We start from the raw sequence: 11,449 nt of genomic DNA, 5'->3' as shown, positions 1-11,449 counted from the left end.
AGGGTGTGAGGCTAAATCTAGCCATAATCCGGCTAGATTATGCACCTTCTACCTTCCTTGGATGTTTTAGCCGTTTTGAAGGCAGGATTGACCAGGCCTTTTACCAGTAGCTTCTTTCCTTCCTTGGATGTTGTAGTAGCCTTTTTGAAGGCAGGATTGACCAGGCCTTTCACCAGTACCGTCTACCTTCCTTGGATGTTGTAGTAGCCTTTTTGAAGGCAGGATTGACCAGGTCTTTTTAATACACAGGCTAACACACTTGCCGTCTATTAGAGACTCTTTAAAGGATTAAAAGTGTATTCGTTCAAATTCCAGGGCCTCTTAAGAAGACTGTATTGTTCTCTGTGTCCTTACTTCCATGCTCTGACGTCACACTGCGTCTGCAGAGGAGCGGGACTGGTTGCCGGGGGCCCGCTGATCGCGCCCCCGCCAACCAGCCAGCTGTTTTATTTTATTTTTTTGGTCTAGCCGTGGCCGGGGCCTCACCACCCCCGGTCAAGAGGCATCAAGTGTACCCTTGATGGTGAGTGGTGACTGACAGCTGGCCTAGCCAGTTAGCTGTCAGCACCCAGGTTCGTGTCCACTAAATATCCCAGCCCCTGGACTCACTCCAATTTTTGGTTGGGCTCACTTGCTTCCTCACTCACTTTTAATGGTTCTCTGTGTGCTAAATGCCATGCAGTGTCTGGCCTAATTTTTGGGAGGCTCACTTGCTTCCTCACTCACTTTTAATGGTTCTCTGTGTGCTCACTGCCATGCTAGGTCTGGTATAATTTTGGGGAGGCTGACTGGCTACCGCTTCTACCTTGTTCACTCTGTCCTCAGTGCCATGCTGTGTCAGGCTGAATTTTTGGGTGGTTCATGATATGCTACCTCTGTTTTAATGGTTCCCTGTGTTCTCACTGCCATGCTTTGTCAGGCTGAGTTTTTGGGTGGTCCATATGCCTACCTCTGTTTTAACCAGGCTGTTGCACAGAATTAGGCATAATGGTGCCAGTAGGCCGCCTCAGAGGCATGCATACATGCTGCCACTGCTGTTTCCTGTCCATTTCCGTTGTGTTTCCATCAATTTCTGAGGTTGACAGGTTTTCACACGACCTTCCCTCTACCGAACTTGAGTCTCCTGCAAAAAAGCTCGAGTCTCCCATCGACTTCAATAGGGTTCTCTAACGAGCTTCCGAGCATTTTAGTACTAACTCATCACTTATGCTGAGCTTATGGGTTTAGAGAACATTGCAGAGCCCCAACAGTTCAGCAAGATCACTCTACACTATCCATGACACCCAGCTGCGCTACTCTTCCGCAGAAGTTTCAGAGGACACCTCCTTCCTCGCATGATGAAGTAGGTGTGTCCTCCAAAACATCCCTGATAGGGAAGCATGTCTGGTGTCAAGGATGTGCACATCAACTCTGAGCCTGTTTCTACACTTGTTGGACTATTAATAAATCATGATACAACTGTTGAAAACTTCAAAGTGAGTACAGCCTTTTTTATTAGGATGTCTCATGTGTAATGAAGTGATATTATTGAAGTCTATGTCACAGTAAAGGGTTGTTCCCCACTCGAGATGTGTGTGAAGAGTTATTATAATTTAGCCATATTTGCATGCTTTTCAATTGGTTTAAAAATTATATATATATTTTATAACTTTATTTTTAAAAGTTTTCAAATTTTCCATACAATATACAATACAGAAAAAACAATAAGCACTTGGGAGTATATCAGAAGATTTAACAGTCTCTTAGGAGCAAAGTCCAGAAAGTCCACGTGAAACTCCAATCATACTGTGACTAGTGGCATCCAACGTTTAGAGAGTTGAGCACAACATGACCTAAATATCGACTCAGGGTACATAGTCATCAAAATAAATATATCAGCATTATCCCATAGAGCTGCTCCTAGACCACTCTAGTGATTATATTGCATCATGTCCCGAGAGAGAAAGAGACAAAAGGTCAACACAAAGACAAAAACACACACAGGGAAACACAGTAGGTTAACTAACTGTACCATATTTAGCATCCCAGGGCCCCAAAACGATCCTAAATTTGTCCATCTGGTTCGTGTTCAGAGCCAACAAGTATTCCATCTGGCGAACATCAGTTATTCCGTTTACGAGCATCAATCTAGTAGGGGCCCTAGTACTCTTCCGGTTAGCCAAGATAAGACACTTGGCTACTGTCAAAATGTGGAGTATAGGTCAGTTTACACTGGTCCACGTCGGGGATTCCGTTTGGAATTTCAGCGCTGATTCCTCAGTGTAAACTGACCAACAAAACACAGTTATCACTGAACTCAAGGAGAACAGTGAAAAAAATTCCAATGAAGTACTCAATCAAGAGTCTCCACTGATGCCCCCAAAAATTTAAATATGCAAAACAGGAGTCCGTGGAGCCTCAGTTGCGAGTCTCAAAACACGGGATAGCCAGATATCACTAGCCTGTTGCCACGGGGTGCCTCCATGATAGGGAGAGCACCACACCACCCTGATAAATAGCCTCTTAAGTCCCACTCGGTTGCGAGTATTGGAACATAAATAGGGAAACACCAGGGTGGCCCCTTTTTGTCAATGTCTAACTCAAGGTGCGAGCATTGCGATCATGACAAGGGCTTGCCAAAGCAGGCTTCCATCCACAGACAGCCGTTTCGGGGGTTTTGCCCCTCGTCAGTGTGGAGTAGGATTCTGGCTAGTTGGGGCAATAGCAAATCGACCGACAAAACACAGTTATCACTGAACTCAAGGAGAACAGTGAAAAAAATTCCAATGAAGTACTCAATCAAGAGTCTCCACTGATGCCCCCAAAAATTTAAATATGCAAAACAGGAGTCCGTGGAGCCTATTTATGTTCCAATACTCGCAACCGAGTGGGACTTAAGGGGCTATTTATCAGGGTGGTGTGGTGCTCTCCCTATCATGGAGGCACCCCGTGGCAACAGGGTAGTGATATCTGGCTATCCCGTGTTTTGAGACTCGCAACTGAGGCTCCACGGACTCCTGTTTTGCATACTCAGTGTAAACTGACCCTAAGAGTTTGGCTGCTGGTTTATAAATGATATTATTTGTCCATGATTTTTTCGAAGTTATTCAGAAAAAAAAATCATCAGGTTGTCAACCGTGGATAGTACCAAGTAAAGGGGTTAATTCCATTCTTTTTACCACAAGCAAAATTATTTGAAAATACACATTGCATCAACCAAATGACAGATAACAGGGCAATACACCGAGGACAAACAAACAGCAAAGGAATCACTGAGGACACATATCCCTGATGCCCCATTAAGAGATGGAGTTTATTAGCAATGACTGCTCTATAGGAGACGTTTTATTACTCTCTAGCCAAGGAGATATAAACATACATGTAATGGAGCTCTGTCTAGATTTTTAAATGTAATGGAAATGTCTCTTTTAGCTTTAAATGTATCTGGACATTCACATCTGGATTACTAAAGGGTAAGAGGATGTAGGGAGAGCACCCAACAACTTCAAGTGTCCTTGAGTTCAATGACTGCAGACTTGGAATTTTAATACTGTGATGGTGACTTCTTATTTTTGTGATAAATAACACAAATAAAGTAAACGACAGACTGATACATAGGGAGAGAGTACCCTGCCCAAGAGGGCTTACAATCTACATGGTGAGGTGGGGAGAGCAGCTGGTCACAGTGCGGTGAGCAGGGGCGGATTAACTTTACCATAGGCCCTGGGCTGTTCACCAAGCCTGGGCCCCCTACCTCACTGTAACTATATCTTTAGTATTGCTCCTCCATAGCGCAGACTGTACAGGATCTGTGGTGACATCACAGTCACATGTTAAGGTCCTTCAGCATGTTCTTTAATGTTACTAAACTGTCTCCTGGCTACAATTTTGCACTGATCTGTGGAAAACTGCTGTTAAAAAACAGTGATCTTTTTTGCAAATCGAGGCAGAACTGTAGCCAGGAGACAATACACCATGGAAATGATATGTCTTTTTGGTGGCAACCGCCTGAAATTGACCTATTATAATCCACTACTGGCAGTGAGGGGGCAGCAGGGTTTTTAAAGTTTGCAGCCTATTCTGAAGAGATAGGTTTTCAATAGGGACGGAACTACCGCCGTAGCAGCTGCTACGGGGCCCCTAACATCAGGGGGCCCGTGGCCTTGGCCCCCCGAAGATGACCGCTTGCAACACCCGGCGGCCGAGCGGGCCTCCCGGGTGTTCAGTGTTCTGACTGACAGCGCGAGAAGCCATAGGCTTCCCGCCCTGTCAATCATTCTTGTGACCGCAAGCAAGCATTCTGCTTGCGATCACAAGAGTGTCCCACCCAATGAGCAGCTCTTTGGTGAAGTCCTGGCAGCGTCATCGCTGAGCACTCAGTGTGCACCGCCGCGGCTGGGACTTCCGGTACTAAGAACACAAACCGGAAGTCCCAGCCGCCGCGGCGCACACTGAGCGCTCAGCGATGACGCTGCCGGGACTTCACCAGAGGGCTGCTCATCGGGCGGAGGCAGAGAGAAGAGGAGACCGGCGACCGACGGGGGAGCGTGGGGTTAGGTGAGTTATGTGTTTGTTTGTTTGTTTTTTTAATCAGAGGGGCAACACTGCGGGCTATGTGGGGAAGGGGATGCACAACACTGCGGGCTATGTGGGAAAGGGGATGCACAATACTGGGGGCTATGTGGGGAAGGGGATGCACAATACTGGGGGCTATGTGGGGAAGGGGATGCACAATACTGGGGGCTATGTGGGGAAGGGGATGCACAATACTGGGGGCTATGTGGGGAAGGGGATGCACAATACTGGGGGCTATGTAGGGAAGGGGATGCACAATACTGGGGGCTATGTGGGGGAGGGGATGCACAATACTGGGGGCTATGTGGGGAAGGGGATGCACAATACTGGGGGCTATGTGGGGAAGGGGATGCACAATACTGGGGGCTATGTGGGGGAGGGGATGCACAATACTGGGGGCTATGTGGGGAAGGGGATGCACAATACTGGGGGCTATGTGGGGGAGGGGATGCACAATACTGGGGGCTATGTGGGGAAGGGGATGCACAATACTGGGGGCTATGTGGGGAAGGGGATGCACAATACTGGGGGCTATGTGTGGACTAGGGGTGCACATTACTGGGGGCTATGTGGGGGAGGGGATGCACAATACTGGGGGCTATGTGGGGAAGGGGATGCACAATACTGGGGGCTATGTGGGGAAGGGGATGCACAATACTGGGGGCTATGTGTGGACTAGGGGTGCACATTACTGGGGGCTATGTGGGGAAGGGGATGCACAATACTGGGGGCTATGTGGGGATGGGGATGCACAATACTGGGGGCTATGTGGGGATGGGGATGCACAATACTGGGGGCTAAGGATAGACAACACTGGGGGCTAAGGATGGACAACACTGGGGGCTACATAGGGGAAGCACAATACTGGGGGCTATATGGGGGATGCACAATACTGGGGGCTATATGGGGGATGCACAATACTGGGGGCTATATGGGCGATGGGAATGCACGACACTGGGGGCTACCTATATGGGGGATGGACAACAATGGGGGCTACCTATATGCGGGACGGGGATGGACAACACTGGGGGCTACCTATATGCGGGACGGGGATGGCCAACACTGGGGGCTACCTATATGCGGGACGGGGATGGACAACACTGGGGGCTACTTTTATGGGGAATGTGGGCCATCTAAAAGGGGAACTACACAGAGGGGCCATTTATGAAGGGGACTAGGGGGCATCTATAAGGGGAACTACACTGGGGGGGTTGACACAGAGGGGTCATCTAAGAGGACTACACAGAGGGGACCATATACTGTAGGGCAGGGATAGGGAACCTTGGCTCTCCAGCTATTGCAAAACTACAGCTTTATTTTTGACTGTCCATACATGATGGGAGTTGTAGTTTTGCAGAAGCTGGAGAGCAGAGATTCCCTACCTCTGATATAGGTGATGCACAGAGGGTGTCATCTACTATAAATGGATTACACAGAGGGGGATCTCTACTATAGTAGATGCACATGGGGCCACCTATATGGAGGACTGAACAAGGGGCAATCTATAAGCTGTCTACACAGAGCCTAATTTGTCTGTCTGGCAGATTCTGTGGATTCGTGGCTCGGAGTTCTTATAATGGCCCAGGACAGATGGAGAAGAAAATGAAAAGGAAACAACTCTAATGAGAGAAGGCGTCCCCTGTGAGTCACTTAATATAACTGCAGTGTAATTTATATGGTGTATAGAACCTGTGTAGAGCTGGGTGTGTTGATGGCATAGTGGTTGGTCGAGGAGGGGGGGGCCCCAATCAAAAGTTTGCTGTGGGGCCCAGCCATTTCTAGTTACGCCCCTGGTTTTCAAGTGACTTTTGAAGGTTGTGATGGTTTGTTAGAGCCAGAGGTGGCTTGAAGGTGGTTGTTTGATTAGCAGACAAGGGAAGAGAACAGGCCGGGATCTTGTGAGGATCGGAGATTGCACAAGGGTCGGTATAAGGAGATCAGGTCAAAGAGGTATGGAAGGCTGTGGACGGATTTGGACGTCATGGTTAACAATATAAACTGAATTTGTTGAACTGTGGATAGCCAGTGGGGATTGGCAGAGGGGAGAGGTGGATTAGTCGGGCAGCAGAATTGAGGATTGACTGAAGGGGAACAAGGGTGTTAGATGGAAGCATGTGCAGTTGAAGGATACTTAAGGCCAAGTTATAACCTTATAATGAAATATGTCTTTAGCTGATGTTCCTGACGATTGGAGACTGGCCACCAACTTTGATCATATTTGCCTTCTTTGTAACTGTAATCCAGCTATTTTTGGCCTTTCTTTCCACAATATTTTTGGGTGTCTCCATGTCCATCAATCGAAGGAATACTAGTTCTCTTTAAGGCCATGTTCACACTACGTATATGTCCGGACGTAGTGCGAACCGCGAATATACGCCCGTAGTTTTGAGGTTAATGCGTTCGCTTGAAAGTATACGATATACGCCCGCACAATGCACACTACGTATGAGCTTACGGCCGGATCGTATACGGCGCCGTGAAAAATGAACAAGACCATTGTTTGCGGCCGGAACTGTTCCAACTCACGGCCGTGGATTTCAATGCGGCCCCGTACGGAATCCTTTTTTCAGCCAAATCGAACTTGATTTTTATATTAAAAGGTTCTGTGTGGTTTACTGGGCTGGGCGAAGATTTCCAAGTAAATGACCTGCTTCAGATCGCTTCGAATCAAGCTAGGGAAGCATAACTGTACTACGGGCGTATGTTCGCGGTTCGCCCGCATGTTCGCAATCAGGCCGCATGTCAATTTTTCCCACGGCCGTAGTTTCAGCCGCACATGTCCGGCCGCGTACGAACTACGGCCGGACATATACGTAGTGTGAACATGGCCTAAGGGTGCATTCACACGTACAGGATCCGCAGCAGATCTGCAGCAGATTTGATGGTGCAGATTTAATGCTGTGTCCAGTTATTTAGATGAAATCTGCTGCGGATCCGCAGCAGAAAATCCGCTGCGGATCCGGTACGTGTGAACATACCCTAAGGGTGCATTTACACCTACAGGATCCGCAGCAGATTTGATGGTGCAGATTTGATGCTGTGTTCAGTTATTTAAATGAAAACTGCTGCGGATCTGCTGCAGAAAATCAGCTGCGGGTCCGGTAAGTGTGAACGTACCCTAAAGGGGTATTCTGCAAAAAAAAATTCCTTTCAGATCAACTGTTAACAAAAAGTAGCAGAGATTTTTAATTTACTTCTATTAAAAAAAATCTCAACTCTTCCTGTACTGCAGTAGAGTGCACTGTGTCAGACTGGAAAGAATACACCACTTCCTGCAGGACATACAGCAGCTCATAAGTACTAGGAGATTGGAGATTTTTAAATAGAAATGAATTACAAATCTTTAGAACTTTTTGAAACTAGTGGATATGAAAGGGGGGGGAAATCATGACAGTACCCCTTTAAGGAGAGTGTGCCATAAAGACGTGTGTAGACTTAAAGGAGAAGTCCGGCCAAAATTATTTTTTTTATATGTTATTACTTATGGAAAGTTATACAATTTTCTAATGTACATTTATTATGGGAAATGCACATATAGGGCTATTTCCCTTAATTTAGTGTATCAGGAAGTGTTAGAATTCTCTCAGAACCAGTGACGTCACGACGAATGGTGTAATTCCTATGGAGTGTCCAACAGAGGGCGCTCTCTATATAGAAGTCAATGAGTACCATTGACTTCTATATATAGTGCGCCCCTGCTGGACACTTCATTGGAATTACAGTGTATGTGAATGCAATGTTATGTACTGTACTTTTGTGACTTCATGAATACATTTATGGAATACTTTGGGGAGCAAGTGTCCTTGCTCCCCAAAGTATCCCATAAATGTATTCAATGAATACATTTGCAGGGCACCGAGCAGGGAGGGAGAGAAGTGCCATCTACCTCCCCCCTCCCTCCCTCCCTGCTCGGTGCTGGGCACATATACAAAGTACTACTCCCCCCTTATCTGCAGATAATGGGGGAGTAGTACCTGTGCTATGCCTATCACATCGCTGCCGCTGCCGCTCACACAGGGGCTGCTCTTCATGCCCCCCGCCGCTCCCCCTTCTCCTCCTCCCAGCTTCAAACTATCGCGCCGCTGACTCCTACCCGCCCGCGCCGCTCCTTACTATCTGGCCGGCCGCTGACTCCCTCCCGCCCGCACGCCCCGTTCCTCACACTATCTGGCCGGCCGCCGCTCTCTGCTCCTGCATGCCAGCTACGTCAGCCCGCCCCCACCCCGGCCGTGGACACCAGGAAGCGCTGTCCTCCTGGATCTGAGAAAATTCCTGATACACTAAAGGGAAATAGCAGTATATGAGCATTTCCCATAATTAATGTACATTAGAAAATTGTATAATTTTCCATAAGTAATAACAGATAAAAAAAATAATTTTGGCCAGACTTCTCCTTTAAAGGCCATTCCTGCTCTACTGGGAATAATGGGAAGAAAAAAATATGAAAAATAGTTCTTACACCAAGTTGCATTCCTTCAAGTCAGTGTTTTACTTCATCTAGGGGTATTAAAACATTGAATAAGGATTTATGCCAAGCCAAGCATCTCTCTAAAGGGAAAGACTACTCATCTCCGTCAGGCACAGATCCTCTTGTTCCCTTCTCTATTGTCCAGTCTTCACTTCCATAAAGCGTCGGAGAAGATACGTCTGTTAACTCCTTCAAGTTGGATATCTTGCTTTTCTATTCCCAGATTCCTTATATCACAATGTTACATAATAAAATAAAAACAGTAGAATTTTCCATTGTTGGATTCTCCGATGTCTCAGAATTCCAAATTCCGCTCTTTTCCTTTTTCCTATTGGTCTATTTGCTGACGGTAATTGGGAATCTGATCCTCATTCTTCTGATATGTTTTAGCCCTACACTAAAGACCCCGATGTACTTCTTCCTGTGTAACCTTTCATCTCTGGACATTGTCTATACAACCGTCACCGCTCCTAAGCTCATCCACATATTTGCCACCAACAATGGAAGAATTAGCTTTACAGGATGTATTTTACAGCTTTTCTTTTTTGTTGCTTTTTGGAACACTGAATATTTCCTATTGACTGTGATGTCTTATGACCGGTACGTGGCCATCTGTAAACCTCTACATTACACAATGATTATGAACCAGAGACTGTGTACAATGGCGGCTGTAGGCACATGGATAGGTGGGATGCTGGGGGCAGTGTCATCCTCCGTTGTCACATCTATAGCGACTTATAATTCCACCAGTAACCTTAACCATTTCTTCTGTGATATCAAAGTATTAGAAAAAGTAGCTACCAGTGACACTACAGCTATACGTAATGTGATTCTAGCCCAAGGTACTCTCGTAGTAATGACTGCCTTCCTACTCACACTGGTTTCCTATATTTATATCATTTCCTCCATTTTGAAGATTCGGTCTACAAGGGGGAAGTACAAGGCCTTCTCCACCTGTGCTTCTCACCTTACGGTTGTCACTTCTTTCTATGTTCTAATATTTGACTTGTATTTCAGACCCAAATCCGCTGTATCTCTGAATCAGGGCAAAGTGCTAACTGTCTTGTTTGCCTATATCATTCCCTTGCTGAACCCGGTGATATATAGTTTTAGAAATACAGATGTGAAGGAAGCGTTCAAGAGAATGTGTAAAAGCAATGACGGCCGTGTGTAGAAAATGTTACTGTAATTTACAACATTAGATATATGACAGGAGAGCTCAATTTTAAAGGGGTACTATGGAGAATTATTTTTTGTTTTATTCAGTGGGAATACTCCTCACAGGAATACCCCTCTAATAAGAAAAAAACTAAAGATATGTACCTAGGTATGGGTTAAATAAACTAAATATGTGTTAATATACCAAATAAGTTTGAATGTATTCTACCCATAGCAAGCCCTGGTAGCATTAAAACAAAAGAGCAACACAGAGCTGGGCAAAATAAAGAGGTAAAATAAAGTAAGATAGCGGCCCAGAGGAGAAAGCTTTCAGGTGTTCTTATCCTATTGGTTTATGGTTATAGAGGTTGAGGCACTCCGAGTTAATATATCCTACAAGATATGTTAGTGTCTGTGAAGGAAACTGGAGACTGAAGACGCAGACATGGTAGAAGACTATTGTTACAATTTCTACATAATAGGAAAATAATAAGAATTGTTCTGCACATCTCATGTCTAAAAACATCGTGAAAATGTTCATTCACTTTTTTAGGTTGTATTCTAATGTAGCCACTAGATGGCACTAGTGACATAGTAAGTAGTCATGTCTGATTCACCAGAATGTTTCATTATGAAAACTACCGCCATTAACTGTATGATCCAGCACTGGAATAAGAATGTTCTACTTGTCACATAGGAGAAATATAATATGACATTATGAACGCAGAGAAAGGGCTTTTGTTTGGTTCTGTAGATGGATGAGTTATTTCCTATGGGAACATGCATACTTCTAAGGCCAAACCATACAACAATGCTGTTAGGGGACAAATACTAAACTATAGGGAAGTTCGCTTCAAACTGATTTACACAGCTAATAGTGGGTTAAATTCTAGCTTCATAAACCCATAAGTGCATAGCTCCACCTAGTGGTGGAAGTAAAATATGTATAATGCAACTCTAATATGAGTAGTATAATTTCACAACATCTGCCAGTCCATTAGTCACATCCTCTTCTGACTGCAGGGAATGATCCACCCAACCTCAGGTCTCATATAGCGGACATCACTTGCTCTTCTAGGACTGTGTAGAGCGTGTCCAATAAATATAATTATAGCGCTTGAAAATATTGTAATCCCTTTTCTCTGTTTTTCTTCTTCTCCCGATTTTCTGCAATTAATACAACACGAACCACTTTGCGTACAAACTCCATTCAAACTGTGTTTCAAAGCCCTCGGCGGTGAAAGGTGTGGCAAGTATTTTTTGTTTTGA

The 11,449-nt window shown here is 45.5% G+C and overlaps 1 protein-coding gene across 1 annotated transcript; it reads left to right on the top strand.

Moving 5' to 3' along the window:
* The first annotated feature begins 1,379 nt into the window (after positions 1–1,379).
* Positions 1,380–10,196, top strand: LOC138783852 (olfactory receptor 1L4-like). The gene is made up of 2 exons (XM_069959119.1): positions 1,380–1,475; positions 9,246–10,196. The coding sequence occupies exons 1-2, from the start codon at positions 1,380–1,382 to the stop codon at positions 10,194–10,196; spliced, it is 1,047 nt and encodes a 348-aa protein (XP_069815220.1).
* The last annotated feature ends 1,253 nt before the right edge of the window (positions 10,197–11,449 follow it).

The sequence above is a fragment of the Dendropsophus ebraccatus genome, chromosome 1 (genome assembly GCF_027789765.1).
Source record: "Dendropsophus ebraccatus isolate aDenEbr1 chromosome 1, aDenEbr1.pat, whole genome shotgun sequence".
Taxonomy (NCBI): domain Eukaryota; kingdom Metazoa; phylum Chordata; class Amphibia; order Anura; family Hylidae; genus Dendropsophus; species Dendropsophus ebraccatus.
Note: the sequence above shows the minus strand (reverse complement) of the source record. Positions and strands in the feature narration are given on the sequence as shown.